The sequence below is a fragment of the Equus quagga genome, chromosome 9 (assembly GCF_021613505.1).
Source record: "Equus quagga isolate Etosha38 chromosome 9, UCLA_HA_Equagga_1.0, whole genome shotgun sequence".
In the NCBI taxonomy this organism is placed as follows: Eukaryota; Metazoa; Chordata; class Mammalia; order Perissodactyla; family Equidae; genus Equus; species Equus quagga.
The window spans coordinates 8,668,774-8,696,614 of NC_060275.1; the positions used below are offsets into that span (position 1 = coordinate 8,668,774).

General features: G+C 39.5%; 1 protein-coding gene across 1 annotated transcript in view; it reads left to right on the plus strand.

The window, feature by feature from the left end:
- CD226 (CD226 molecule) overlaps positions 1 to 27,841 on the plus strand; it is a 66,557-nt gene that overhangs the window by 35,404 nt on the left and 3,312 nt on the right. Inside the window, exons 3-4 of the mRNA XM_046672446.1 lie at positions 8,014 to 8,361; positions 24,122 to 24,224. Coding sequence (XP_046528402.1) covers positions 8,014 to 8,361; positions 24,122 to 24,224 — 451 coding nt within the window. The remainder of the gene's footprint in view (positions 1 to 8,013; positions 8,362 to 24,121; positions 24,225 to 27,841) is intronic.

The following is a 27,841-nucleotide window of genomic DNA, read 5'->3' on the forward strand; positions in this document are numbered from 1 at the left end:
TCTTGTTTGATTCCTTTACCTTTTATCTGCACTTTAAATGAAGGACAGAGAATGGCAATCTGTGGGGAGGGGGGTTGTGAAGACCACTGGTTTCCCTAATCAAGTGGCCTTGCTGCTTCTGACTGGTTCTGGTGGATCCACAATGTATCGGAAACATCAGCCGGATGAAGTGCTAACCCCCAGTGTTACTTTGCTAGGGTTGTTATATGAAGGCGCCACAGATGCGGGCCTTACACAACAGAGATTTATTGTCTCACAGATATGGAGGCTGGATGTCCAAGACCAAGGTGTCAGCGGGATTGGTTCCTTCTGAGAGAGTGAGGACAATCTCTCCTGGCTTCTGGTGGTTTCTGGCAGCCTTTGGCATGCTTGGGCTTATGGATACCTCACCCTGATCTCTGCCTTCATCTTCACGTGACGTTCTCCTTGGGTGCCTGTCTGTGTCCCAATCTCTCCTTTTTATAAAGACACCAGTCATGTTGAATTAGGGCACGCTCTACTCCTCAGTGACCTCATCCTAACATAGTACATCAGCAGTGACCCTATTTCCAAATAAGGTCACGTTCTGAGGTGCTAAGGGTTAGGACTTCAACATGTGAACTTGAGGGGGACACAGTTCAACCCATAGCACCCCCAAACATCATCTGGGAACTTTCCAGCTTTTTAGAGAAGTGCTGTCCACTACTCTCATTGCCTTCTACGTTTGAAATAATCACACAATCACACAGTCATCCTGGGGGAGCAACAAGGAGTTGACAGAGTGGTCAGGAGTGTGCAGTGCGCACAGCTTCCTGTGAGTGCCGTGTTCTAGGTTAAAGGCTGCCGTTTGCTCCTGTTTTGCTCTCCATGAAGTTGCTCGACCCCTCTGTTCAGTGGCCACCGTGACTGCCTTCCTCCTGTTTTGTCCGTCACAGGCAGAGCTTGGAGGGAGGCACAGTCATTCTTGGGAGATGCAGCCTTTTGGGTCTGTGCTCCCTCTTCTGTCCTCAGGACACCGTCCCACACTGCATGCCCTGTGAGCGTCAGCAGTGACATTTCCCCGCTTCCTGAACCTTGCTGCCTGAAAGTGACTTGGAATTTCTGTCTCTGTTTCTCTTGCTTGCTTTTTTTCTTTACTTTTGTTTATTTATTATTGAGGTATAATTGACATATAGAATATAAGTTTCAGGTGTACAACATAATGATTCGCTATTTCTATATATTGCGAAATGGTCACCACAATACGTCTAGTTATCGTCACCATACATAGTTACAAAATTTTTAATTTTCTTGTGATGAGAACTTTTAAGATCTACTCTCTTAGCAATTGCTTTCTTATTTTTGAGATCTTTATCCCAGGTCACTTTAGAATACTTCCTTAGTCATCATGAGGTCAGCATTTTATTTTGCATTTCTATGGGACACTTTATATTTGAGAGTTTTTAGAAAAGTTCTCCGTGGAGTGCACATGTAGTCTAGGCACACTTGGGAATACATGAAGCTACTGCTATTATGACTTCTAATTAGCTGCTGTAACAGTAGTGCTCCTGCAGAGTGCTTAGGGCAATTCTGTTTAATTTTTAGCCTATTTTAAATACCATAAGAACAAATTATTGCCACATGCTTTAGAAACCCTGGGGAGAGGTCTAACTGAGCAGGGGCTATGGGTTTGGACTTCATCTGCACATAAGAGATGGTTGAAAGTTGAGAGTATGTGAGATTACCCAGGGATAGTGAGTGGAAGGGGACGAGCAATGGAATCCCGGGGGAACAATGACATTTTAAAAGAACAGCAGAAAAAAAGACCCCTCATGGAGACCGCGGAAGAGGTCAGAAAGGAGAGAGGACAAGCAGGAAAGTGCAATGTCTCAGAAGCCAAGGAGTTTCCAGGAGGGTGGGACACCTAGAGCTCAAGGTCAAGAACATCGATGACCTTTGCAGTGTTGGAGAATGGTGGAAATGGTGCCTCATTGCGATGAAACACACATGAGAAATGAGGAGACAGAGTGAGAGGAGCAGCATATTCCTTCAGGAATCTTGAGTAAGTAGCGAAGAATAGAGAGGGATTGGATGGCACCACAGCGTCCAAGGTAACGACTTTCAGCTGGGGGAGAGAGATCCTATTTAGAGCTGAGGAGTTCTGAGTTTTCTGTATTCCCATGGATTGTTTGCCAGGTTGTCATCTGACACATTTCTCTGCTCTTTGCGCTTCTGTAAATTGATAATTAGATGTCGAGGCTTGATCAGAGTTGGGTTGGATTGTTTTGACGAGGCTATTACTTCCAAGGTGGCACTGTGGAGACATGAGTACTTTTTTGTGAATTTGCAGACAGTGATGATCGTTGCCTAGAACAATTAATTCATTTAGGCATTACAAATATGATTTTAAACACATTTCTTAATATTAGAAGTATTATGGAGGTAAATGCCCCACAAATCAATGGATACGCATTGCGTGTTGACTGCCAAGTGAAATTGTAAATTAATTTTTTATTTGAAAAACATCGGTTGACTTCTCGACTATATGCCAAGCACTGTTCTAGGTCCTAGTCATAAGTGGTGTTTAAAGGTCTGTACAAAGGTCTAGGCTTATGAAGCTCATGATAAAAAGACTCAGGGTTTTGTGAAGTTGAGTGATGCTGCAGAGCTGCTCACATTGCGTGCAGAGCCGTCGACCAGTGAGGACCGTGAAGGAAGGCAGGTTAGCAGCTGAGGATGTGGTGGTGGTTTAGCGCAGGGGCATGACGCGCAGGCGTCCCCGGGAATGTTTGGGGTGCCCAGGGACTGAGTGGTGCTTAGAAAAGGTGATACAGCACTGAAATAATTTTCAAATATGATCTATTATCATGCCAGAAAAATCACATGCAAAGTACAGAGGATTTCATCATGTTATTCTGCAATAAAAATCGTGTAAAAACAACACACAGACAAACCTATGAGAATGGCCAAAGTCCAGAAGACTGACAACACGCAATGCTGGCAAGAATGTGGAGCAACAGGAACTCTCATTCACTGCTGGTAGGAATGTAAAATGGTACAGCCACTTTGGAAAACAGTTTGGCAGTATCTTATACAACTAAACATACTCCTACCATACAAAGTAACAAACATACCTGTTGGTATTTGCCTAAAGGAACTGAAGACATATGTCCACACAATAACCTGCACATGGTTGTTTACAGCGGCTTTGTTCTTAATTGCCCAAACTTGGAAGCAACCAAGATGTCCTTCAGTAGGTGAGTGGATAAACTCTGGTACATGCAGACAATGAAATATTATTCAGCACTAAAAAGAAATGAGCTATCACGCCATGAGAAACATGGGAGAGACTTAATGCATATTAGCAGGTGAAAGAAGCCAATCCAAAAGGCCGCCTACTGTATGATTCCAGCCATGTGACATTCTGGAAAAGGCAGAACTATGGAAAAGATCAGTGGTTCCCGGGGTGGAGGAGAGTGGGGGATGAATAGATGGAGCACAGACAATTTTTAAAGCAGTGAAAATACTCTGTATGACATGATAACAGACATGTCATTATACATTTGTCCAAACCCAACAGAGAGTACAACACGAAGAGTGAACCCTAAGGTAAACTACGGACTTTGGGTGATTATGATGTGTCTATGTGGGTTCATCCTTGGTAAAAAGTATATCATTCTGGTGTGTGATGTTGATAATAAGGGAGGCTGTACATGGGGGGGGGGCAAGAAGTATATGGGAAATCTCTATATCTTCCGCTAAATTTTGTTGTAAACCTAAAACTGCACTAAAAAAAAAAAGTACTTTAAATAAAACAAAACACAGTCTATTCCATGTTTATGCTAAGAATGAATGCATAACTAAGAAATATAAAATTAACTGGTTTTTATTATTTTTGCTTCTATTTTTAGGATTAAATTCTAATCAAACTTTCTCTTCCCTATTAACTAGGACATTTTGGCCCCTGTTTTAAGTAGATTCACTATCCAGTTCCTAGCATGTCAGGATGCTGGAGTCCTCTTATGTGTGTGGGGTCTTCCTGGTCATTGTTTTCAGGGTTGTTTTGTGTGGCTTCACATGGGCTGTGCAGGAGGATCAGGTGATCTGCGCAGCACCAAGCCACACAGGAGGCAAGGCAGCTTCTGTAGACCCCATCTGCGTCTTGCTTTTCATCTGATACCAACTAGCTCTTCTGTTCATCAGGAAAGATTAATCAGGGGCTGCTCTGTGCTTCTGAGCCACCTGCCTCTGGGGTGGGAGACTGCTTCTTTCAGTTCCAGTCTGTGTCCATTGACAGGTGGGTCAGGGACCTCACATAGAGCCTGTGCTGCGACAACCTGCCTGCGCTCTGCTCCCCCAAGGACAGCTCCACCCAAGACCCCAGGACCTGGCCGTTCATCTTTGGAGATTGTCTCCATTGCTTTGTGGATTTGTCCTTTGTGCAAATGCAGACGCTCTGAAGAGAGAACCTCACTTTATACCCAAGTCAACCGTGCATAGATTGCTTCCTGAGAGCAGGTTTTGATTAGACAGGCAGATAAAGGAAGCTCCTGAGATTGGAGGAAGGCAGCACTCGCAGAGGAAAACAAGACAAAACCAACAGGCGCGTCAGCATGAAGACCAACGCTGAGCTGCTGGCAAGGGCCAGGCTGCTTCTCATTTCCAGCACGGCTCACATAAAAATATGTTTCTTTCTTGTTTTCATTTCTTTGATGTGCTTTCATTTTCCCAACACAGGGTGCTTGTATCTGATTTAGCTTTTATTTATATGATTCCTCATTTCTTTCTCTTTTCTCATACCTCCTTTTTCTGTCTTAATTTTAATTTCTCCTTTGTTTCCGTTAAGCTTTTATTTCTTATTTTTCCCACTTCTTATGAATTTTCTCCCTTTCCTTCTTTCTTCCCCGTTCTTGTGCTGGCTTATTACTTAGAAATGAAACATCTCCTGTCTGCTGGGTCCGTGGGTAGACTGTTAGCTCTGCTAAATAGTTGTATGGTTACAGCTCAAAACACTGGAAGGCTGTGGTTTTCTCTTTCCAACATTTTGACACATGGAAACACTTGCTTAAGAAAGGAAACTACCTTCTGGTGGAGATGAAACTATTATCGACATAGTATTCTAGTTTAATATAACTAGCAAATCTTACTGTATTTAGACTTAATTTCTCTCTTTTTTAGGGGTGGTTTCCCTCCTCTCCTGTCCTCTCTTCTTTTCTTTTCCTTTTTTTTTTTTAAATTGGAAGTCAAGAAAGGAGCTTTGGGGCCAGCCCTGAGCAACTCTGTGACACAGATAGAGGCTGTGACAGATGCTCTTTCACTTTTGTGCATTTCTTGCCTGGTATCCCTGTGCTCTGTGACACCGTTACCTCCCTTTTCTACTTAAACGGCAGGTCAGAATTCCGTGTCAGCAGCAGTAAAGCTATTGGGTTAAAAAGGTGTCGATAACTACTAAATGGATGGACATGACCACTCTCGGCTATCGTCATTTCGAGAAGCAATTCCTAAAATTTATTCTCTAGATCAGGTTCTTAAACTGTTTGCTCTCAGGATCTCTCTCTTTTTTTTTTTTAAATTTTATTGTGGTAAGCATATTTAACATAAGATCTAAACACAATAGATTTTTAAGCATACAAACAGTCTTGTTATCTATGGGCACTGTGTTGTGCAGCAGATCTCTAGAACTCATTTATCTTGCATAACTGAAAATTTCATATGAGTGAAATCACACAGTATTTATCCTTCTGTGATGGGCTTATTTCACTTAGCATAATGTCCTCCAGGTTCATCCATCTTGTCTCATATTGCAGGGTTTCCTTCTTTCTTTTAAGGCTGAATAATATTCCATTGTATGTATATACCACACTTTCTTCATCTATTCATCCATCGATGAACACTTAGGTTGCTTCCACGTCTCGGCTATTGTGAATAATGCTGCAGTGAACACAGGGGTGCAGGTATCTCTTTGAGATCTAGATTGTAGTTCTTCTGGAACTGCAGTTCTTTTGAATCCCAGAAGTGGGATTGCTGCATCATATGGTAGTTCTATTTTTAGTTTTCGAGGAACCTTCATGCTGTTTTCCATAGTGACTGCCCCATTTTACATTCTCACCAACAGTGTATAAGGGTTCCAATTTCTCCACATCCTCAGCAACAACTATTTTTTTTTTTTTTGATAATACTCATCCTAACAGGTGAAAGGTGTTATTTTGTCGTGGTTTTGATTTGCATTTCTGTAATGATTAGTGACATTGAGCATCTTTTCATATATCTGTTGGCGGTTGTGTGTCTTCTTTACAGAAAAGTCTATTCAAGTCTTTAGACCCCCACTTTTTTTCTTTTTGGTGGGGAAGACTGGTCCTGGACTAACATCTGCTACCACCAGGCTGGCAACGCCACCAGGCTGCCCATGTTTTATATAGGGTAATTAGGGTTTTTTGCTATTGAGTTGCAGAAATTTCTTATATATTTGGATATATGGTCTGCAAATATTTTCTCCCATTCCATAGATTGCCTTTTCTCTCTGTTGGTTGTTTCCTTTGCTGTGCCGAAGACTTTTAGTTTGACGTAGTCCCACTTGAAGCCTTTTTTTTCTGTTTTTGTAGTCTGTGCTTTTTAGTGTCATATCCAAGAGATCATTGCTAAGGCCAATGCCATGAAACCTTCCCCTGTGTTTTCTTCTAGGAGTTTTACAGTTTCAGGTCTTACATTTAAGTCTTTAATTCATTTTGAGTTGATTTTTGTGTATGATGTAAGACAAGGATCCAGTTTCATTCTTTTGCAACACGGATATCCAGCTTTTCCAACAGGTTTCACCCCTGTGTGACTACCCTCTCACCATTGCGTGTTCTTGGCATCCTTGTCAAAGATCAGTTGGTCATATATGTGTGGATTTATTACTGGGCTTTCTATTCTCTTTCATTGGTCTGTATTTCTGTCTTTATACCAGTATCACACTCTTTTAATTACTGTAGCCTTGTAGTATAGTTTGAAATGAGGAAATAGGATGCCTCCAGCTTTGTTCTTTTTCAAGATTATTTTGGCTATTTTTGGCTGTTTGTGGTTTCATATGAATTTTAGAATTGTTTTTTTCCCTTTATTCTCTCAGAAATTATTGAGGACTCCAAAGAGTTTTTGTTTATGGAGTTATAACTATAAATATTTACTGTTTTAGAAATTAAAACTGAGCAAAATTTAAAAGAGCAGAATTTACAAGCATATACCCCATTAATCATCAGAGCCTCTGAAAATATCTACTATATATTCTTATAGGACAAGAATGAAATTGTAAAAATATGTATATTCATATAGAATAAGAGTATAAAAGGTAAATTATGTCTTAATATGACTATTGAAATAGCTTTGATCTTGCAGATCTCAGAGAGGGATACAGAGGCCCCCTGGGGTCTTTAGCCCACACTGTAAGAACTACTGATTTAGAGATGTGATGATTACTTACTGAGTGCTCTGTGCTGGGTATTCCAGTGACATGGTGTGAAAGCGGGAAAATATTGGAGGATTTTTCTCGTACCCAAAAATTCATATTGCATGTAGATCCCTACTCTAACCATGCATAAGGCAACCTGTATATTTGAAAAATGATTTTATGTATGTATTCAATGAAAATGATTTGATATCTGTTCTATGACCACTAAAATCTTAGTTTGTCTGATTACAGTCTGGATGTTTGATGCTCAAAGTCAGCGTGTGAGTCACCAGCCCAGCATTACGGCAGAACAATCTTGTGAAATTCAGCTTCTTGATGTCATCACTGCCAAGAAAAGCACCAGGGGTTTCGATTGCGTTTCTTGTTATCTGGTTAACCAAGTAAAACTTAAGGGAATATATGTGAACAATCACTTCCTCTTTCTTATTTAGGTACCTGCTTCTTTCATAAGCCTTTTCCTCCCAAAATGTGGTATAAAGATATTGTTTACAATCAATGAGACTATGTTAAATAACATCACCAATCATTTTGATAGAACTTTCTGGATGGCTTCCATGTTCTCATCCAAAAATTTGAGGACCTAAGTGTAATCATTTGTTTCTTCTTTTCAGATAGTTTTGAGATAGATGCGCCATCAAATAGCCACATACTCTCAGAACCTGGGAAAAATGTCACACTTACCTGTCAGCTTCAAATGAAGTGGCCGTTGCAACAAGTTACGTGGGAAAAGATCCAGCCCCATCAGATTGATCTCTTAACTACCTGCAACTTGTCCCAAGGGAAAAGTTACACTTCAAAGTTCCGAAGACAGATCCTGAGTAACTGTAGCCAGGGAATGAGAAGGGCCTCCATCATCCTGCCCCACGTCACGGCCTCTGACTCGGGACTTTACCGCTGTCGCTTCAAGGCCAGCACAGGAGAAAATGAAACCTTCGTGATGAAATTGACCATAACCGATGGTGAGTAGGTGATAGATGTCTTCAAGTGTCAAAAATGGAAAAGTCAACCACTGTGGATTGGGTTCTGTTGTCTTTTTCATAACTGTATTGTTCAAAATATTTTTTAATGATTGAATTTAGGTAAATTGTCAGTTATTGAATGTTAGTATTTAGTGTTTATCCTGCTAATCCATCCATCACAGATTTAGCAATAATAGATCTTTCTCATTTTCTTGATCTGCCACATTCCTGAAGTAAAAAAAAATTCAGTGAATTTGAAGAATACATAACATCAACAGCCTATAAGTTTGAGCTGTAGAACTCCTAGTTTTTCAATTATATTAAAAGTTTTTGATGGTGGTGACTAGGTTTTATAATCCTCATGTATCCTCAGCAATAACAAGATGGTGCTAGATTGGTATTTGCTGAATCACGGTTGAGTAGAGTGGAATGGAATAAATGTTTGGTAACGTGGTTGCTACTTTGCCAGGTGGAGCTTTGATTCCCTCAGTTGTTTTCAGACCCGGGAGTGGAAACAGACTGGCTTTGAAGCTATCGAGGCTGACCTACAGGGCTTCTTACCTGAGCAGGCTTCTTCCAAGGCCCAGTGCTAATTTTGTGTTAGTAATTTGACTCCTGTTTCATAATGAAGCCCTAACCTGTGTAAGCTTCAGGCCCCACAAAACCTGTGTGAGAGTAAGAAAAAGTGATTTTTCACTTAATTGAAGTGCTAATACAGAGAGGCCTATCTAGAAGTCTGTATAGAGGCCCTCATTACAACTGAGTGGGAGAAAGGCGAGCTCAGGCTCTCCTAGTTCTGCCTCTGGGCAAGTTTTCTCACTGCAGAGTGAAATGTCAGAGAAAATAATTTATTCTTACTAGTGACAGAAATTTTATTTCACTTTATTCTCATTCTCTCCTTTCCTTCCTTCCTCCCTCCCTCTTTCTCGAGTTTTCCTTTCCTCTATCCTTTCCTCTCTCCCTTCTTCTCTCCCTCCCTTCTCTCCTCACTTCCTTCCATATTTCTTTCTCTCTTTCTTTCGTGTGCTCCCAGCCAGTTGATGTGCCTTGGCTTGTGTGTAGACTTTTAGAGCCAAGGCTCCCTAGGATTTGGCTGTCCCTTCATAGCCTCTGCTTATGCTGCAGACTGATGTTTCTTCCTGCATTGGAAAAGAAGAAGAAAAGGCTTTGCATCTATAGCAGCCTTGACCACTGCAGCCTCAGCAGCTGTGTGTGCTAAGGAGGACATTTGTCAGGGGATAGCGGTTTTTCATACATAATCACCTTGGACCACATCAAGCTTTCTTTATGCCTCTTAATGACAACGGGAGCTGTGGGTGAAACATAGATTATTCTTAGAACTTGATGCAAAAGATGGTTGATGGGATATTTGGAGGAGAAAAATCAAGGGATTCTTCATTTTAGATATTGACTCCATTCCTTGAATCTCTCTCTCTCTCTATATATATAGAGAGAGAATATTTCCCACCTTAAAAAATGTTGCATTATAGAGGTGCTTTTTAAACCTGGCCAGGAAAAAGAAAGAATAAAAATAATCACTAACCTTCTCTCAGAGACCAAGGCAAGAAAATGTTCTATTCAGAAAAATATCATTAACAATCATTTTCAAACACATGTGAAATGAGATCTTGTCCATTATATATTGAAAAAGTAATTATAAACGTCTTAAATCATAGAGACAATGGAAGTAATAGATTTTTAGGAGGTATAGTTACATAACTATTACTAAATAATGAAAATGTTTTTCATTTGTCTAAACATGACTGTTTCTCGCACAAAACTGTTTCTTTTCTTTGTGCATAAGCTATAAATGATGTCAGAAAGGAAGGTGACTGAATTAATGGTCAGTATTGTTAGTGGCCATGTGTTTTGAACACTTGTAAAATGGCTTTTTGACATTTACTTGACAGGTTGAAAGACTATTAAGTGGGCCCATTAGTAAAATGTTATAATTGACAAAAGATGACAGCTGTTGACTGTGTGTTCTGGTTTAATTCCTTTTAAGAATAATTACAAGTAAAGATTGAATATGAAATAAATCAGGTGGAAAGCAAAAACAGATCATTTGTGTTTTCTCTGATGCAATTTGATTATTTCAAGTCTTGGGGCTGTTTGGTCAAAAATCAATGTAGGGATTAAAGCAGAGAGACAGGTATGAGATGTGGAACAGATTTAATTTATTTCTACTATCAAGGGAAAGGTGATTGTGACACAAATCTTATAAACTGCAATGCATCCTTTTGTTAGCTCCCATCAACTCCTTTTATAGGATCCCAAAGAGAGATTTTCAGGACACTCATATTCTATACACACACACACGGGCTCTCCCCCTGACTTTTGCCTGCCTATGTTCATCTTCAGAAATGTACCAGGTACTCAGAGGTCATCCAAAAGATGACACAATGTCAACCAATATGTCAGATATCCAGGTCTTGATATATTTTGAACAGAGGGGGGAAGTGGCAGAAACATGAGTCAAAACAGAATTTATTATTGACTTTCTTTGCTGAATGAAAAGAAACACTTGTCTCCTGTTCTTTGCACTCAGGACCCAGGAAGCAGTTTGAAGTACTTCCAGACCAACTTTTCTGAATTTGAAATTTGTCTAGACCACAGGGACAAAGAACAGGGGAAAATGTGTGTATACTGACAGTGGCCAAAATTATTTTTGGCCCTTAATATCCTCTGGATTTTCATGAGAAAAGTAGTTTCCACCAAAAAAGTTTGTGAAGTCTTTTAATATTGACTAAATGACACTCTACTATTGTTTCAACTGACCTTGTTGATTATAAAAAGAATGAGGATCAAAGAAATGAAATCAGCTTTCTCAGAAAGTTTCCGGAGACTAGTTTTGAACAAACCATTTGCCACTGCTAAGAAATACGGTTACTCACGTCCTTCTCTAGTCTTCCACCAACGAGGCTGCTCAGCTGAACCATCAAATTTCTAATGAGGCGTTGATATTCAGAGCAGAGAAAAGAGACAAAACACGCTACAGGGACTAACATAAAATATGCACGGGGGACTAGGACGTAGTGTGTGAGTGATTACAATCCAGTAACTAGGTTGGTACAGATATTCTGAGTTATGGGTTAATATAGAAGGTGGTAGGTTCAATTAAGTGATAACTTGGTGAAATTCTGGATCTCATATAAGAGCAATGACAGCCACTATCAATTCTTTACTAAAGATGGCAAAATAGTATTCAAGGAAGTGTAAGTCAAATAGTTGAGTATAGCATAAATAAGAGAAACTTGAGGCAGATGAAATTAGCTGAGTCAGTTGCAATGGTCGCTGCATGAATGATTGAGCTCTACACTACCATTATCACATACTGGGTCTTTGGGGCCCACTCCAGAGAGAAAAATTTCAAATGGTGCCTCCTCTAGGCAGACAAATTGGAAAAAGGAGCCCCTTTCTCTGGGCTGATGCCGATCCAAGCTGGTGTACAGGAGCCCCCTAACCGCCTTGGTTGGGCACAAAGGTAGCCTGGATAAGGGGAGAGAGATCTTAGTCTAATTGAAATGCCACCTTGATAGTCACTCACAGTTTCCACTCATTCCTTTTCCTAACCAACCTACTAATGTTCACCACATGTGTCTCCCTTCCTTTAGAATTACAGTCAGATCTCACCATCTTCACGATTTTTCCACATTAGCCCTAACTGCTTCTCTGACATCGAACCATTAAGCATCTTGAATTTCTCAAACTTTTATATCTTGGAAATTTATACCCTTGAGTCATTTAATAACTGCATCTATGTGCAATGGTCCAGACTCTTACATTAAAAATTTCTTGAGATCAGGGATTGTGGCATCTCTGCTTAGAACTGTCAAAGTATCTTTCCAGAATACGCTCAGTAAGTGTTCTTGACTGATTATTCATGTGTTGATGTTTCTATATATTGTAGTAGGGACTGTGTCCATTTTATTTTCAAGTTTTCTAGCTAGGTGATTTCTAGATTTTCTTCACCAACACTTAACATTTGAGGTTTACTGATTGCTGATCGAAGAAACCTGAACTTTCAGAAGATCAATTGCAATGTTTGGGAAGAAAATTTTTATGAGCATTTGTTCACATGTGTAACTTTCAAAAAGTCTATTTCCTTTTTTAACTTTAGTTTTCTTGTTTTGCATATTTTATATAAATGACGCGTAATTGCTAGTCACCAGACCTGGAGGATGGGGTTTGTAAATGAAGATACAGACGTTTTCACTGGGAAGTCGTGGGGCCATAGCCAAGAGAATCTTCCCACATATTTCTTCTGTGAGGTATGGGGTCGACAAAGAAGTATATAGAGGAATAGAATGCTATAGGTTATAAATCTTGCCTATAGCTGGTGGAGCTTACTGACTTTGGGACTCTGTGCTCCTGAGTTGGACTATGAGAATACTGAGGAAGAGAAATAAACTTCATTTATTTCTTTGACCATTAGTTTCTGCTTCCTATAGTTTCAAACAACCAGTTTGCTCCCAAGTGAGTTGGATTTCTGAGCAGTTTCAGGTTGTAGACAAGAGAATTTCTTTTTTAGAGATCCATTAATCCAGAGCCTTCTGTCCCACTCCTCTGAACTTATAATAGATGTGATTGTTGTGGGCATGGGGGTTGTCTGAGCTGGCATGCAGTGGGCTGTCAGATATGTCCATTTCTATGACATAGTGTGACGAACCTTAACCTTTTATTATCTTTACCTACATAAAAAATAGTGTCCATGACAGTTAATTTATGTGATAAAACCTGAGGACCAGAATCTCAGATCACTGGTGTCACTGCTTGCAAGTTAAAATAGCCTTGACTGAAAAGGATCGACTACAATTTTCAGCCCAATTTAGTTATGTTTTTAAAATTCTGGATGATAACTGGCTATCCAGATGAAACATACTGTTTCCAACATCACAAGTGAGTTGATTACTCAATCATGGCCTATTATGTTGCTGTATCTTTCCAGTTGCCTCTGTCCAATCGGTTCTTTTACGAGACATCGCAGGAAAAAAATGCAACCAGTCGGTTAGTTTGTTTTGTAAGCTCCACGTATTGATGTATTCATATTTCCTAATGCAGAAAATCCTGGAATGTTTGACTGAAGTCATTTTTTTATACATACCCTATTTGCGTAGATGAACAAGATATTGAATTGAGTAACAGTAATGACAAGTTAATATCAGAGAGAGGGAAATGTTGAAAGGTCTCATTTAAATTGATTTGATGATGCTATTACGTGAGGAACATTCTTGAGTGTATATTGCTACCTTATGTATATAAAGCAAGTGCTAATTGAACAACACTGTCAACAATGTAAGTCGGTGCTATTAGAAAGCAGTGAATGCTAGGAAGTGCTTTTCTTTAAGTGGCTCTTTGTCCTCAACCTGAATTTCAAATGAAAAATCCTTATCATGATGGACATGGGCAAATAAAGAGTAGGTATTGAGATGAGAAAACTACATTAATAGAATATTTTCTGTAGCTTCAAATCAAAGAAGTTCAAGGACACAATGGATGTGCAAATGACCCCCAAATTAGGGCCACATAGAAGGCAAGTTTACAAATATAAAAAGATACAAGCTTGCAAAGTATAATTATTGTCCTGATGTTAATGTGCCTTCAGCTTTTCATGTCTTATGTAGGACACTCAGATAATTCTTCACTCTTTTAATTTGTGTGTGTGTGTACATTTGTGAATTATGGTATCTGTGAACATTTGTTAGGGGGAGCGATGAGCATATTATTCAATGTTCCATATGGTAAACATTCAATAAATACATGTGATTGTGTGGAACATTTTGCACTCATACAAAATACACATATGCCAAATCCCAATACTTTAATCAAAGCATGTTGTTTTGCTTTTGAGTTGACTACTGTCTTCTCTTCCTGATCCAATACATAAAAGTATCAGTTTTGAAATCCAATCATGTAATTTCTTTTTTAATCATTAGCTATCTTTTAAAAGGAGAGGTCAGATGGGTAATTACATACGTCTCCAATATTTTTGCTGTAAGCATCTTTGCCACAGACATCTTTGTGGTGAGCATTTTTGACATGTAACTAATTGGTGTAGGGCAATTTTGCCATAAAGATGAAATATCTGGTTTACAGTTTGGTTAAGATAAAATAACTGTTTAACAGTTTGATTTCAACTGGTTGACAGTTTAGTTTCATATCTCCATTGACGCAGTACTCTCATTTTTTTCTTTTAAAGATTGGCACCTGAGCTAACATCTGTTGCCAATCTTCTTTTTACTTTCTTCTTCTTCTCCCAAAGCCCCCCAGTACATGGTTGTGTGTTCTAGTTGTGAGTGCCTCTGGTTGTGCTATGTGGGATGCCGCCTCAGCATGTCCTGATGAGCAGTGCCGTGTCTGTGCCCAGAATCCGAACCAGCGAAACCCTGGGCTGCCGAAGTGGAGCATGTGAACGTAACTACTCGGCCACGGAGCTGGCCCCCCATTTTTATATTATATAAATCTTAGCTCCACATTTCCCATAGAACTTTGGAACATCTATCAATGGATATGTGACAGCATGCCAAGAACAAATGGCAGCGTAGAAAGCTTTTCACAACGCAATACAAACCTCAGTTACAAATATGCATCCTAGTGGTTGGAAAATGATACCTCTCTTAATGAAGGAAGAAGTTTTAGCAAAAAAGAGAAAGTGAGATGGATGCCAAATGAGGAGAAGAATCAACACGCAAGAATAAAAAATGTATACTACTGTGAACAAAAGACTGTGAAAATAATTGCTTAGGTGCAAACCACAAAATAAAATCAGTTATTGGCCCAGTATTGCCATGAATCTACACACATTTTAAATGTATTCAAGTATTTGGTATTTATTTCACAATGAAGTCTTTTTAATTTTGTTATTCAGTTTTCGTATTTCATTATGACCTTTTTAAAGTCCTTCTTTTATTTTTCATTATTTTATCTTTTACGGCAAAATTGACTTATGGTCAATTAGTTATGTGGCAAAAATGTTTGCAGCAAAGATGTCTATGGCAAAGATGCTTATGGTGAAAGTACCTAGAACTGGGTAAGCTCTAGAGCATAAAGCTGCAGATTTTGAAGTTATTATCAGAGGTCTTGTTTCTTATAGCCAGTCATTGGCTTTCATACGTTTCATAGAGCACTTGGTAAACTTTTTTAAAATAAAATAATTTAAAATTGGATAGAATATTTGGAGGTAAACATTTAACCCAAAGCTTGCTATCTATTTCATATTCTGAAAAGATCTGTATGACATTTATAACACATTTATATATAGGGCTTTATAAGTGCCATATAGTTTGAATTTTGAAGTTTTCTGAGGACCCAAGGGAAAAGCTATAAGTAACTTACAAGAATTGAGTATCACAAGGCTTTGTCTTGGCTACCATATGACAAACTCACATATAGTGCTTATACGTGTGCCAGTCACTCTAAGAATTTGCTGATAATTACTCATTTAGTTGTCACACAACACTATGATTATCTACATTTTACAGATAAGGACAGTGCGGCATGGAGAGGTTAAGTTACTTATTCAAGGCTTCATGGCTAGTAAGGAGCGGGGCTGGGATCCAAAGCCAGGCAGACTGGCTTCAGAGTTCTTGATCTTGACCACGGCACTATATTGCAGCCTTAAGTGTAAGAAAAAAAATCATGACTATCATCAACAGATGTATCACAAGAGAAGCTGGCTACTGTGGAGTTCCATAGCCTTGTGTCCTTCCTCTTAGGACGTTTATAGGTGCAACAGACCAAAGTGAACCAGCAGATAGAGCAAGAGTAGCAAAGGAATGGGAGTTCAATCTCCCCCCACTTTCTTCCAGCTCTGTGTGGTTAAGTTCAGTTCATCATGGGTGCCATGTATGAGATTCCCTACTGACTTGTCCCCTTTTTTGGGGCTTGTGGGTATCGTAGAGTCAGGTGAGGAGGGTTTCCACACAGTCATATGAGGGATGAGCAAAGACAGGTAGCAGATATTAGGGTCTGGAAGAGAATGCTGGTTGCTGATAAAGTCAGGTCCACCTCAGGAACAGACTAGGGGAACTTTAGGAGTAGCCTCTGGACAAAGGAGAATCAAGGTTCTTGCTGGAGAGAACTGTAATAGCTCAGCTTTCACGTGGCTTCTTGGCTTTGCAAAGCACCTGCTCCTGGGGTCTTCGTCAGGTCCACCCACTAGACTCTCACCTCGTGGGAAAGTCCGGTCCCCTGAGAAACTTCCAGGGAACTGCTCAAAGTTCCAGAGCACACCCTCCTTCCATCTTAACCCTTCCTTTCCTTCCCTTTCCTCTCAAATCCTGCCCTCCCTCTACTTCTTGTAGATGACTAATGACCATTGAACCAGAGCTGGAGTTATTAGCCATCAGAATTCTAGTTCCTCCACCCTCAGGGATAGCCAGGGCTTAACATCCCAAATCTCCCAAGAAAAAAACAAAAGTTTATTTTCCATATTAAAATATTCTGAGTAGTAATATGTTCTCATAGTTATGGACCTTTATATTGAATAGCTAAATACATAAAATATTTAAATGCTATAGTAGCCTACTGTGTTTTACTGTGTAAGGAAAATGTTTATCTTGATTTCAGTAGATCATCTGAAAAATTTCCTATTACATCCATGTCAATAAGCATCATAATGATGTTGCAGAGTTATACTTGGTTAAACAACAATAATAATAACAGTGTATTGGGGAATTATCATTAGAAACAAAATCTTCTCCCTACCCAGAAAACAGCTCCACAAAGGTAGAAGAGAAATAAAACAATTTTACTATTGAATAAGCATTAAACCAGAATTGTGATACGCATCACAGGTGATCCGCTAAGAGATTGCAAAGACAGAAAGAAATCTCACCTTCTACAGAGCCCAGCAGATGTAACTCATTGCATGCATATTCTCAAGGTAAACAATAACTTGGCTTCAAGAAAGGGGACTTGACAACACCATTGGTCACCCATAGCTCCTCCTAAATTCAGCTTTTAATTGGGGTGACCATCTGTGTTAATTAATCGGTTTTATCTAAAGGAAAAATGAACTTCTTACATCTTTATGCCAGGAGGTAGTTGTGTAGCTTGGAGCGAGGCACCTGTGGAAGTGAGCTCCTCCCCTCCCACCTGTGGGAGATATGGGCACTCTGTTCCCTGATGGTATGTTCCAAAGGGATGGCTCTGATTTATTGCAGCAAAAGGATGCACAGCAAATTCAGCTAAGGGAAAGGTGCCTGGGGCAGAGTCAGAGGGACTGGTTTCCCAGAAGGAAAGCAGGTGTTTAGCATAAAGCACGTTGTTTGTATTAAACAGTTTAGACACAATAAACCACCCTAACAGTTAGGGAATACTGGGAACGCTCCCCAAATCCAAGTTCCCACACGCGAGCCAAGGGCCAACATTGCAAGCAGGCCTTTGGACAGTAGTCTCAGGCCTGCTGCATTAACTATTTTCTGCACACTAATTCACTAAGAAGGTGAGCAAGGTATGTGCAGTTTCTAACATTCTGACTTACGAGGTCTAAAAGCAGTCTCCTTTAAATAATATGTGTTTATGAAAATCGAGGTATGTGTTCAGGACATAGAAGGCTAAGAAATATTTGAGTAAGAAGGTGAGACATCTGATAATGATGGAGTCAGCCTTGAAAATGTTCTCAACAGGTGTCCGAAATCAAAGATGCTCACCATCCCTCTGCCTCATATGCTGGCTTAGATAGCCTTGCCATACACTGATTGCTCCAGGGCATGTGGCTCACAGCATAATACGTACAGGGACACCAGAAACTGGCTAACGCAGTCATCCAATACTGAGCAGGTAAACTTTACAACCTATTTTACACCATCTGTTTCTCAACTGGTATAAAGTTTTAAAGTGCTTAAGTCATTTGGGAAACTATTTTCCATCGAGAGAGGCAAAACCATTGTAGCAAAATTTGTACATTGAGTTGGAAACTCACTTCCCTCCTTGGCTTGCTTCAGGGCACATATTTAGATTCTTTGCATCTTACGTTTCTCAGTTAAAATCTGATAATACTTTTATTTTGAGGAAGAGTAGCTGCTATTCACTCAGAAGAAAGATTAGAGGTTGATGTCATGATCCTTTAATTCTCTGAAAATAATTTATTCCCTAGGACTTTCTTGCTATAAAACAGGAAAAGGTTTCTGAAATACAAAGAGTATAAAACTGATTTGCACAAAGAAGTTGACCTTTGAAAACTTGGAATAATATTACCATACCAATATCGACTTGATGCATATTTCAGGCAGACAGGAAAGTTCAACAGACTTCAGGTCACCATTATTTCCAGTGGTCCTCCAAAGCTACAGTTCTTTTATATATGTTTATCAACACTACCTCTGGCTTTCCCCAAGAAGGTGAATCTAGGATAGAGCAAGCATCCTCTGTTGTACATGACTAGTTCAACAAGAAAGAATAGAAATCATTTATTTAACCCTAATTTTGAAGTATGTATACAAAATGTAAGTATACTATTAATAATTTATATATTACGTGGTGCTTAAATATATATAGCATTCTATATGTTTTATCTAAGCCCCATAGCTACCCTTGAAGTTAATTTTATCATAATTTTGCAGTTGCCGAAAGTGTCTGGGATATCTAGTGTCTTACGCTGAAGTCTTCCAAAGAAAAGAATTAGAACGTGGGACTAGACCCCAAGGCTGTTCTCCTCAATCTCTGTTTTTTCAGCAACTCAATGTCTAATGTGGGACGAAGGTTGGATATTTGCATTATATAGTGAGTCAAAAATTGGAATCGACCTGATAATGCTGAGTCTGTCAGCTCATACATATCCACCCCGTGGGAACTCACACACTGTGTATTCCATCTATAAATAGAATGAAATCTAATAGTTCTGCTTCTCTTTTTAGTGAAGTAAGAAAGCAAGAATAACTTTAACTGATAGCTACCATGACTTACCCAGGGCTAGCTGGAGGATCAGGATCTGTGAATTTCTTCTAGCATGTTTTTTGGTCCACATATCTAGGTTCTGAGTTACATGGTTTCCCCACCCCCTATCTCCTCCCCAAACTCTAGTAAAGCATAAACAAGTAGATGTCAATGCCTGCTCTTGCCCGCCAGGCTCTGAGGGAAGGTCCTGGCAGCATTTCTATCATGAGCCTTTCTAAGGGTTTTATAACTCAGCCATAAATACTTGTCATTGGCAGAAACGTAGCCTGGAGGGTCACAATCCTGGAGTAAATTCTTCGTTTATATATCTCACTGACATGCTTTAAATTGTTTTAACTGTGTTTATCTTTTTTGATGGGAGGGAAAATAATGGCTTCATGGTTCAAGACACTTTTGTCTTCCTATGAATCAACACAGCATTGGGATGAAAGAGAAAAAACATCAGAAAAAAAGTGGCTACTGAGAATAGACAATAATTCTTTAAGAGAGGGGCTTGAGGGCCGACGTTAGTCAATCTCAGATCTATTAGCAGAACTTAGAGAAAGCGAGTGTTGTGAGCTGTTGATTAACTCCCTAAACATCCATACCCATTTGCTTTTCCTTTTCCTTTTTGTTTTTAGTCTCATCCAGGGCCCAGCAGGTTACGTGGTTCCACCAGCCTGACTCTAAGAACTGTTCGCGTTAAGGCAGCTGCAGCCGGGTGCGGCAGGGGAAGGCATGAGAAGCCGGATGGGCCGCAGGCTGGGAAACTCTAGATTGTGATGTCTCTGTAGTGGGACTGCATCTCTAGCTGACCCTTATGCCTTAACCATACTTCTTCTGGGAAAATGCTTGTTCCTTGCATGTTTTTAATTTATCCAGGACCTTTCAAAAATGTAAGCTGCTTAAATCAGTTTCTGTGATACAAGAAGAAATATATGTTCAGTCTCTGCCCCGGGTTCCTCTCACAGAGCTCCTAAACTCTTGCAATTTTGTAAGTCATAGGAGCACTAGGAGCGTCTTTGGTATAATATTTTATCTTGGTTCCCAGTTCCTTGGACACAGGAGGTTCTAAGACCCTGGGAATCTCCAGAGTGATGAGTGTCCTTTTGTACGTTAATGAGGTGACTGGTGGCTGAAAACACCTAGATGCGTCAGATGGGGGCTGGTTGCCAGAGGAATCAATCATGTGATTAGAGGGTTGGAACTTTCAGCCCATCCCCCTGACCTCTGGGGAGGCCCAAGGAGCAAGGGGCTGGGGATTGGATTAGTTACCCATGGCCAATGATTTAATCAATCATGCCCATGTAATGGAACCTCCAGAAAAACCCTAAGTGACAGGGTTCAGAGAGCTTCCAGGTTGGTGAACAGAAGGAGGTGCTGGGAGGGTGGCACATCCCCCGAGGGCATGGAAGCTCCATGTGCACCGCCCCCATTACTTGACTTATGTATCTCTTCCATTTGGCTGTTTGTGAGTTGTATCTTTTATAATAAACCAGTAATAGTAGATAAAGTGTTCCCTGAGTTCTGTGAAATGTTACAGCAAACTGTTGAACTGAGGAAGGGGTCATGAGAACTCCGATTTGTAGCTGGTTGGTCAGAAGTACAAGGGGCCTGGACTTGGGAATGGAGTCTGAGGGGGGCAGGCTGTGTTGTGGGGCTGATCCCTTAATCTGTGGGGTCTGTGCCAGCTCTGGGGAAGTTAGTGTCAGAAGTGCTGTGAGTAGAGAAACAGTTTTCATCTTTTGGTGTTTTCCCTTTAGGTACCAAATTTGTTTTTACCCACCACTTCATCTATAATGCCAGCTACATAGTATGCCTTGAAATGCTATGTGTTAAAAGATGAATGAATAAACAGATCTGACTCCAACAGGTCAAACATTACTACAAGAGGTTAGAAAGAGGTAAAATATTTCACATGAAAGAATGCATTTGAAGTTTGCGTTTATAATTGAGCAGTGTGAAACAAATAGCCATGCTTTTCAGTGGTTTCTACTTTTTCATTCATATAATTTAGAGCTTAATAAAGAATGCCATCTTAATTCTTAAGGACTCTGAGCATACTTCTACAAAGATGCTCTTTACATTGTGCACTTTCAATATAACCCCTAAAATTAGGCAGGTTATTCTGTTTTATGTATCCAGACCTTTAAATTTTTGTACTATTCTTTTTTTCTGATTAACAAAAGCAATGCATCATCTAGAAAGTTTGGAAAATATCAAAAAAGCTTAAAGAGGCAATGCTTTCAATTCTACTCCCTGAAGATCATCAATTAAAAATTTTGGCATGTTGTTGCCTTGCAGGCTTTTTTCCTGTAAGTTCTACACTTGATTGAGATATTATGGCTTGCGCGATTGTGAGTTCTGGTTTTGAAACGCTGCTTAACTTTATATCTATAGTCAGCAGTTTTCCATCTCATTGGAATTCTTTACACATTTCTTTCTAATGTCTGCAGCTCTGATTTTCAAAGAGTGGGTCCCTGACCAGCATCATAGGCATCATGTGGGAGCTGCAAATTCTGGGATCCACCCAGACGTACAAAATCAGAAATTCTGAGAGGGGCTCAGCAACCTGTGCTTTAACAAGCCCCCAGGGGATTCTGATGCAAATTAAGTTTGGGAACCACAGCTGTGTAGTCTTGCTCATTAGTCTACTGCTCAGAAATAAGGATTTCCTTTTTGCTATTACAAATGTTTCACAAAACTCTTTGTTCACGTTTCTTAGTTTTTCTTTAGAATAAAGTAATTAATCAAATGTGCAAGCACCTAGTGGAAAGGTGTGATACACGGAGACCCACTTCTATCCAGATCCAGGTTGTAGCAGTTTCCAATCCTACTAACAGAGCTTGAGATGTCTATCTCACCAGTCTCCCTTTTATACAAACTTATTCTTTAAGTGCATTTAGTTATTAAGTTCTTGGTATCTTTCTTATTGCCTTATATAGCTTTTTCTTAATAGCAACAATATGTTGAAAATGCTAACCAATTTTTTTGTTTGTCTTTACATGCTGTTTGTGATCATTTGACCCACATGTATTTTTTATTTTGACCTGGTCAATACTATATATTTATTTATTTTTATAAATTGGAAGCTCATTTCTTATTCCAGAGATTAAGTAATATTTACTTACAGTTTCTTCTAATGTTTACATGAAAAAATTTAGATCTCTGGTCCACCCAGATTTTTTTTTACTGTAACGAGGATCTAAATAGCATTTGAAAAGTAGTTAAACAATTTTCCCAGAACACTGTCAATGAACTTTTTAATCACAACTTTAGTTTTCTCACTGTGATTGCCTGATTGATTTAACCTTAGCATCTACTATATTTAAATTATGTCAGTATGGCAAGTGTGGTCCTTTCATAGTTTTGTGTTACAAGGCAAAATCATTTCAGGTATTTTATTTATTTTTTACCATGTGCCAAGAGCTTAAAACATTTAATTTCTTATTTGGTGGGGAGAAAATCTCATTGTTCCTTCTGTAGTGGAGGTTCAGTGTATTTTTGTTCTGAATTAGTTTAGCTTTCCCACGCCCCATCACGTTTGGACAAAGGCCATTCTTAGACTCTATGTACAAAGTTGTTAAAGTGTTCACTTATTTTTCAGCTTTTATTGACCTTATAACTAAACAAATTGAAATAATTAAAATGTTTATTATTTGACTCAGTTTCCCTTTGCAGTAAAGGTTACAGAAGAACAGACAGATGGAGACTTTGAGCTCCTATCATGAAAAAGTCGCAGCTAAATAGTGGGTTAGGAAGGAAGAAATAATCCGAGGAAAAGATTGGGAAGAATCCATTGAAAAGCATGATTTTCTTGTTCCCACAGGGTTTCAGACAGCCTGAGAATGCTTGTGAGCATTTTAGCTTTAATTTCAAGAGAGAGGGAAATTCTGCTGTTCTCTGCCATGGCCTGCCCCCTTCCTTTAGGAGGGGACATGGACAAGTTTGCTGTCCCAAAGAGACATGGCAATAAAGACAGCTCCTAGGTTTTAATTCGATCCCATTCAGATCAAGAGCACATATAGATGGAGTTTCTTCTCCTTGCAAGGAGCTCTGTGGGTGGTGGTGGGTGAGGGGTGCTGTGGGCAGGAGAACGTCTTAAAGATAAAATGGTCTCTGACCTCACTGGATCCTGCTCCAGAGGGACGTTTCTATAGTAGTTCATTGCTCCTTTGAATATTGCCTCATTAGAGTCTTACCACAATTCTATGATGTAATTAGAACTGTTGTCATTGTCATCGCTTGACAGATGAAGAAAGGCATGCAGAGCAGATCAAGGAATTAGATGGAGGTCAAACAGCTAAATAGTGAAAGAACCAGGATGAGATTTTCAGATTCGTGGACCATTGTTCTTTCCACTCAAGCACTGAATTGGAGGAATGTATTTTTCCTGATTATGTTTTATCATTAGCTCCAATTGAGTAGAAAATGTTTCTTATACAAAATTCTACTTATAAATATCAAAGTTGTATACTGTTGTGTATTGAATGTACATAATAGATCAGACTTAAGAAGTAATCTTCATTTACATACCATTTTGATAGTTATTTTTTTCTACAAAAGAGTCTGTGTACGTGATCGCAAGCTCATTAGAATGAAGTGGTATCTGTCTCGAACATACGCACTTTCTCTTCTTCTTCTTAAGATGTTAAACCTAACCGAATCAAGGAGCTAATAAAAATCTGAGAGAAATCAGAAATATTTAGGAGACTGTAAAAGAAAAACTGTCTTTTTCTCTTATCTTGTCCTATTTTTATTGAATTCTTACTTTTAAATTGTTACTCTAAGATGATTAATGTACCCATTCCTAATTTTCCCACCTTCGTTTTTTCAGGCTTTAGCTGAATTCCTAATTCCTGCTATAATTTTTTTCTTCTAGGTAAAACTGATAACCGACATATCCTCTTCGTGGCTGGAGGGACAGTTTTATTGTTGCTGTTTGTTATCCTGATTACCACCATCATTGTCATTCTTTATAAAAGGTGAGTATCACAACTCCTCCTGAGTCTTGTTTACCCTCAGTAATTCTGATGGTACAGGTTCTCTGTTAATAGCCTAGTAGCTGGTCAAGCTGTCTCAGCACTCACATACAGTTTTTTCAGTGCTGTTCTTACAGAAAGGAGGAGAAGGCGCTGTGGTAATATTGGAGGAGAAAGCTAAAGTAGTTTGTTTAAGAATTAGTAGGAGCTGGCAGTCTGCCCCCATATTAACAAAGCTTTCACATTCTGGGCAGCCAACTGCCTGATGCCTCCACCCTGTCTGCTACCCCAGCTATCTTTCTCCACCTGCAAGGAAAGAAGGCTGTCCTTGAGGGTGTGTGTGTGTGTGTGTGTGTGTGTGTGTGTGTGTGTGTGTGCATGTGCCAGAGAGAGAGATTCTGAGAAGAGGAAGAGCAAGGTTGAACAGTAATAATATCTTCATTTATTCATTCATCAAATATTTATTATGACAGTGTGAGGAAGACGTAATGAAGCACACGTTCTAATAAGCAAACAATATAATTTTCAATGATCCTATATTCTCTGAAACAATCTAGGTGGTATTATTAGAAATTGTTGAGGAAGAAAGGGGTTGGAAGGGGTTACCTTAGAGAGAGCAGGCGGCCATTTGGCTTCTAACAAAGGTTTCTACCTTTACTGTCTTATGGCACATTTGGGAATTTTCTAGGGTCTTCTTGGTTGACTCTTTCTTCCCTCTCCAGTTCTCCCATCATCAACTTACTTGTCTATGTATTTGTTGCAATCTTAGCTGTAATCACATTGGGTTGGAATTCTTCCTTATACTTTTGTTCCAACCAGTGTTATCTTCTTAAAGGAAGAAGAGACTAAACATTTGATGTCCACATTTTGCATGTTTAGCACATCATGCACACTTAATATATGTTTGTCGAGTGAATGAATATATCGATCTCCACTCGTTTCGCCTCCCCCAGGAGTATTCCCAAGCACGCACACTGCACATGCGCGCTTACCGATAGGCTTTCCTGTAGACCTCTCCATCTTGTCTCCATCTCCCCGGCCTCCACCTCTTCTGAGGCTCTTGCCGCGGCTCACCCGATTTTAGTAATACTCCCCAGTCTGCTCTCCTGCCCCCAGGAATCTCCTCTCTTTTGACTTATCTGATTTTTTCTGCTTCCTCTTCTAAAAGCTAGACAGGCAGTGTCAGCCTCCTGTTTAAAACCTTTTATCAACTTCCCACTGCCACCAGAATAATGGTAAAACTCATTAATCCTGTCCTCAGAGGTGCCCTACTTTCTGACCCCAACCTAACATTCATTCATACCTTCTACTTTACTTATTTCTCCCAATGTGGACAAATTTTGTTAAAACTGCAACTTTTATTCTTTGAGCACACCTGACTCTCTTCCCGTTTGATGTGCCACCAAAATGCTGTTTCCTCCATCTTTGGCCTTAATCCTTGGGACAGGTGTCATTCAAGATGTGGGACACATGCTCCCTCTAGAGGGTCTGTCCTGCTTCCCTCTCCCTGCACAGAGACATGACGTCACTGTCTGGAATCACACATACTTCTCATCTGCTACAGCTTGCAGCCTGCTTTGTAGTTTAATCATTTTTATGCTTGTCTTCCCTTCTATTCATAATGGCAGGGCTCGTGTTTTATTCATTTTTTAGTGTTGGATAGCATTTAGTACTAATCTTTCCAAATAATGGATGGTCAATAAGCATTTGTCTAATTAAATTGAAACACGAAACTATCGTTTTTCTTTTCTCTCCATCATGGGCTGCCCTCAAGTCTTTCCCTGGTCAGAAATTAGCAAATTGAGGTAAGGAACCCAGGGTGTTAGTGACACTGAGGACTTCTCTACTGCTTCACCTTGGTTGGTAAAAAAATGCACTGAGGGCAGATGTGACAGCAGGAGCACACAGGAACAAGGACAAGATGACTAAGAGAGAGTGAGTGACAGAACGGATCTCTGGAGGGTCACAGATGTTGGACATGATGGATTTAGCTTCATGAAAATGCATCACTTTTACATGAATAGCTAAATTGAACTGTAGAATATATTGTCCCACTTGGTTAAATGTGATAAAAAGAAGATTAGTGGACTTGAATGCATAATCATGGCCGAACACCACAAAGGAAAAGGCACTTGTTCTCTCTACCTTGTCACTAGTATCAGTTTGTGATTGTTACTCAGAATGGAAGTGTTGGGAAAAATGACCCAAGGGCTTAAACCTTCTGAACTCTGTCTTAGGGACAGTTTCAAATAATCCGGCAGCTTCTGATGTACTGACTTGGATAGAAGCCAAAATAAATCGGAGTGCCCAAACGAAACTGAACTCTTCCCTCACACCCAGTGCCTACGAGCCTGTGTGTCCAGAGGCATTTGAAGCACTTTCTCTGCTCCCAGTGTGTGTTATTTCCAGTTGGAGATCAGAATAGTGACACTATCAAGTGAGCATGCTGGGAAAGTGCAGAGCTCTGGGAAGTGTGACAGGAGCCGAGACACAATGCGGAGATTGACACCTGTGTTTGTAAGAAGAAATTTAATATTTAGTGAGCAAAATGTTAGACACTTCTTTTTACATTCATTGTCAGCGTTGATGTTCACAACCGGTAGGATGTGTCAGTTTGCCTGGGACTTCCCTGGGAAACTCCTTAGAATCAAGCAAACCAGCATGACTGGCCAACCTAGAAAAACCACATTTTGTTTAGAGTCTTTATTTTACAGAAGAGAGGACTGAACTTCAAAGATGCGCACACACGGTCAACTGCAGAACACAAGGTCAACACAGATCTTCTGACTCTAAGCTTTGTGGTCTCATTTCTTTATCACGTTGTGTACTCTAGGCTTATGTAAAAATATATATATATATTTATATATATATGTATACACATACATATATTTGGACCTATTTGGGGAAGTTAACTCTGTGTTATGATATAGCAAACCTTGTGAAACATGATTTAACAGGAGATCAAAGGTCATAGATCTGTCTCATTTGTTTCCTTATTTGTAAAAAGAGGATTACAAAAGCATCTATACTACAGATTTCTTTTGAGGAGTAAATAACTAAATTTACACAAAACACCTAGAAACATGACTTTCGCATAATAAACTTACACATCAAATAAGTAAATAAATTAATTATTTAAACAATAAGTAAGCAAATAAATGCACACAGAATAAGATAAGTTTGTGATTATGTTGACACAGTAGAAGGATTTCATAGCAACTAGAAGAGATCCTTAGGGTCAGCATCCATCATCTGAACAGCCTTTCTTTGGAGAGAGACTAGATTGCCTGATTTTCAAAATTTCCACGAAGGGATTACAATGTCATCTTTTGTATGAAGGAAAAAAGTCTACAGTTTGCATCTAACCTACTCTTCTGTGATTCAGTAAGAATCTTTTCTTTAGGGAGATGAAAAGAGATAGTCATCATCTTCCCATAATAACTACCTCCATATACTTGGATATGGTTATTTCATCTATTGCCTCAACCACAGTTGCCTCTTTTCTTCTTCTCTTGTATTTTCCTTTCTAAGATTCCTCCTGAAGTTAGGTTTTTACAGGTTTTGTTGAAACTGTGGCGAGTTTATTGAACAGTGTGACTCCAGATGGCCCATCGAACCGC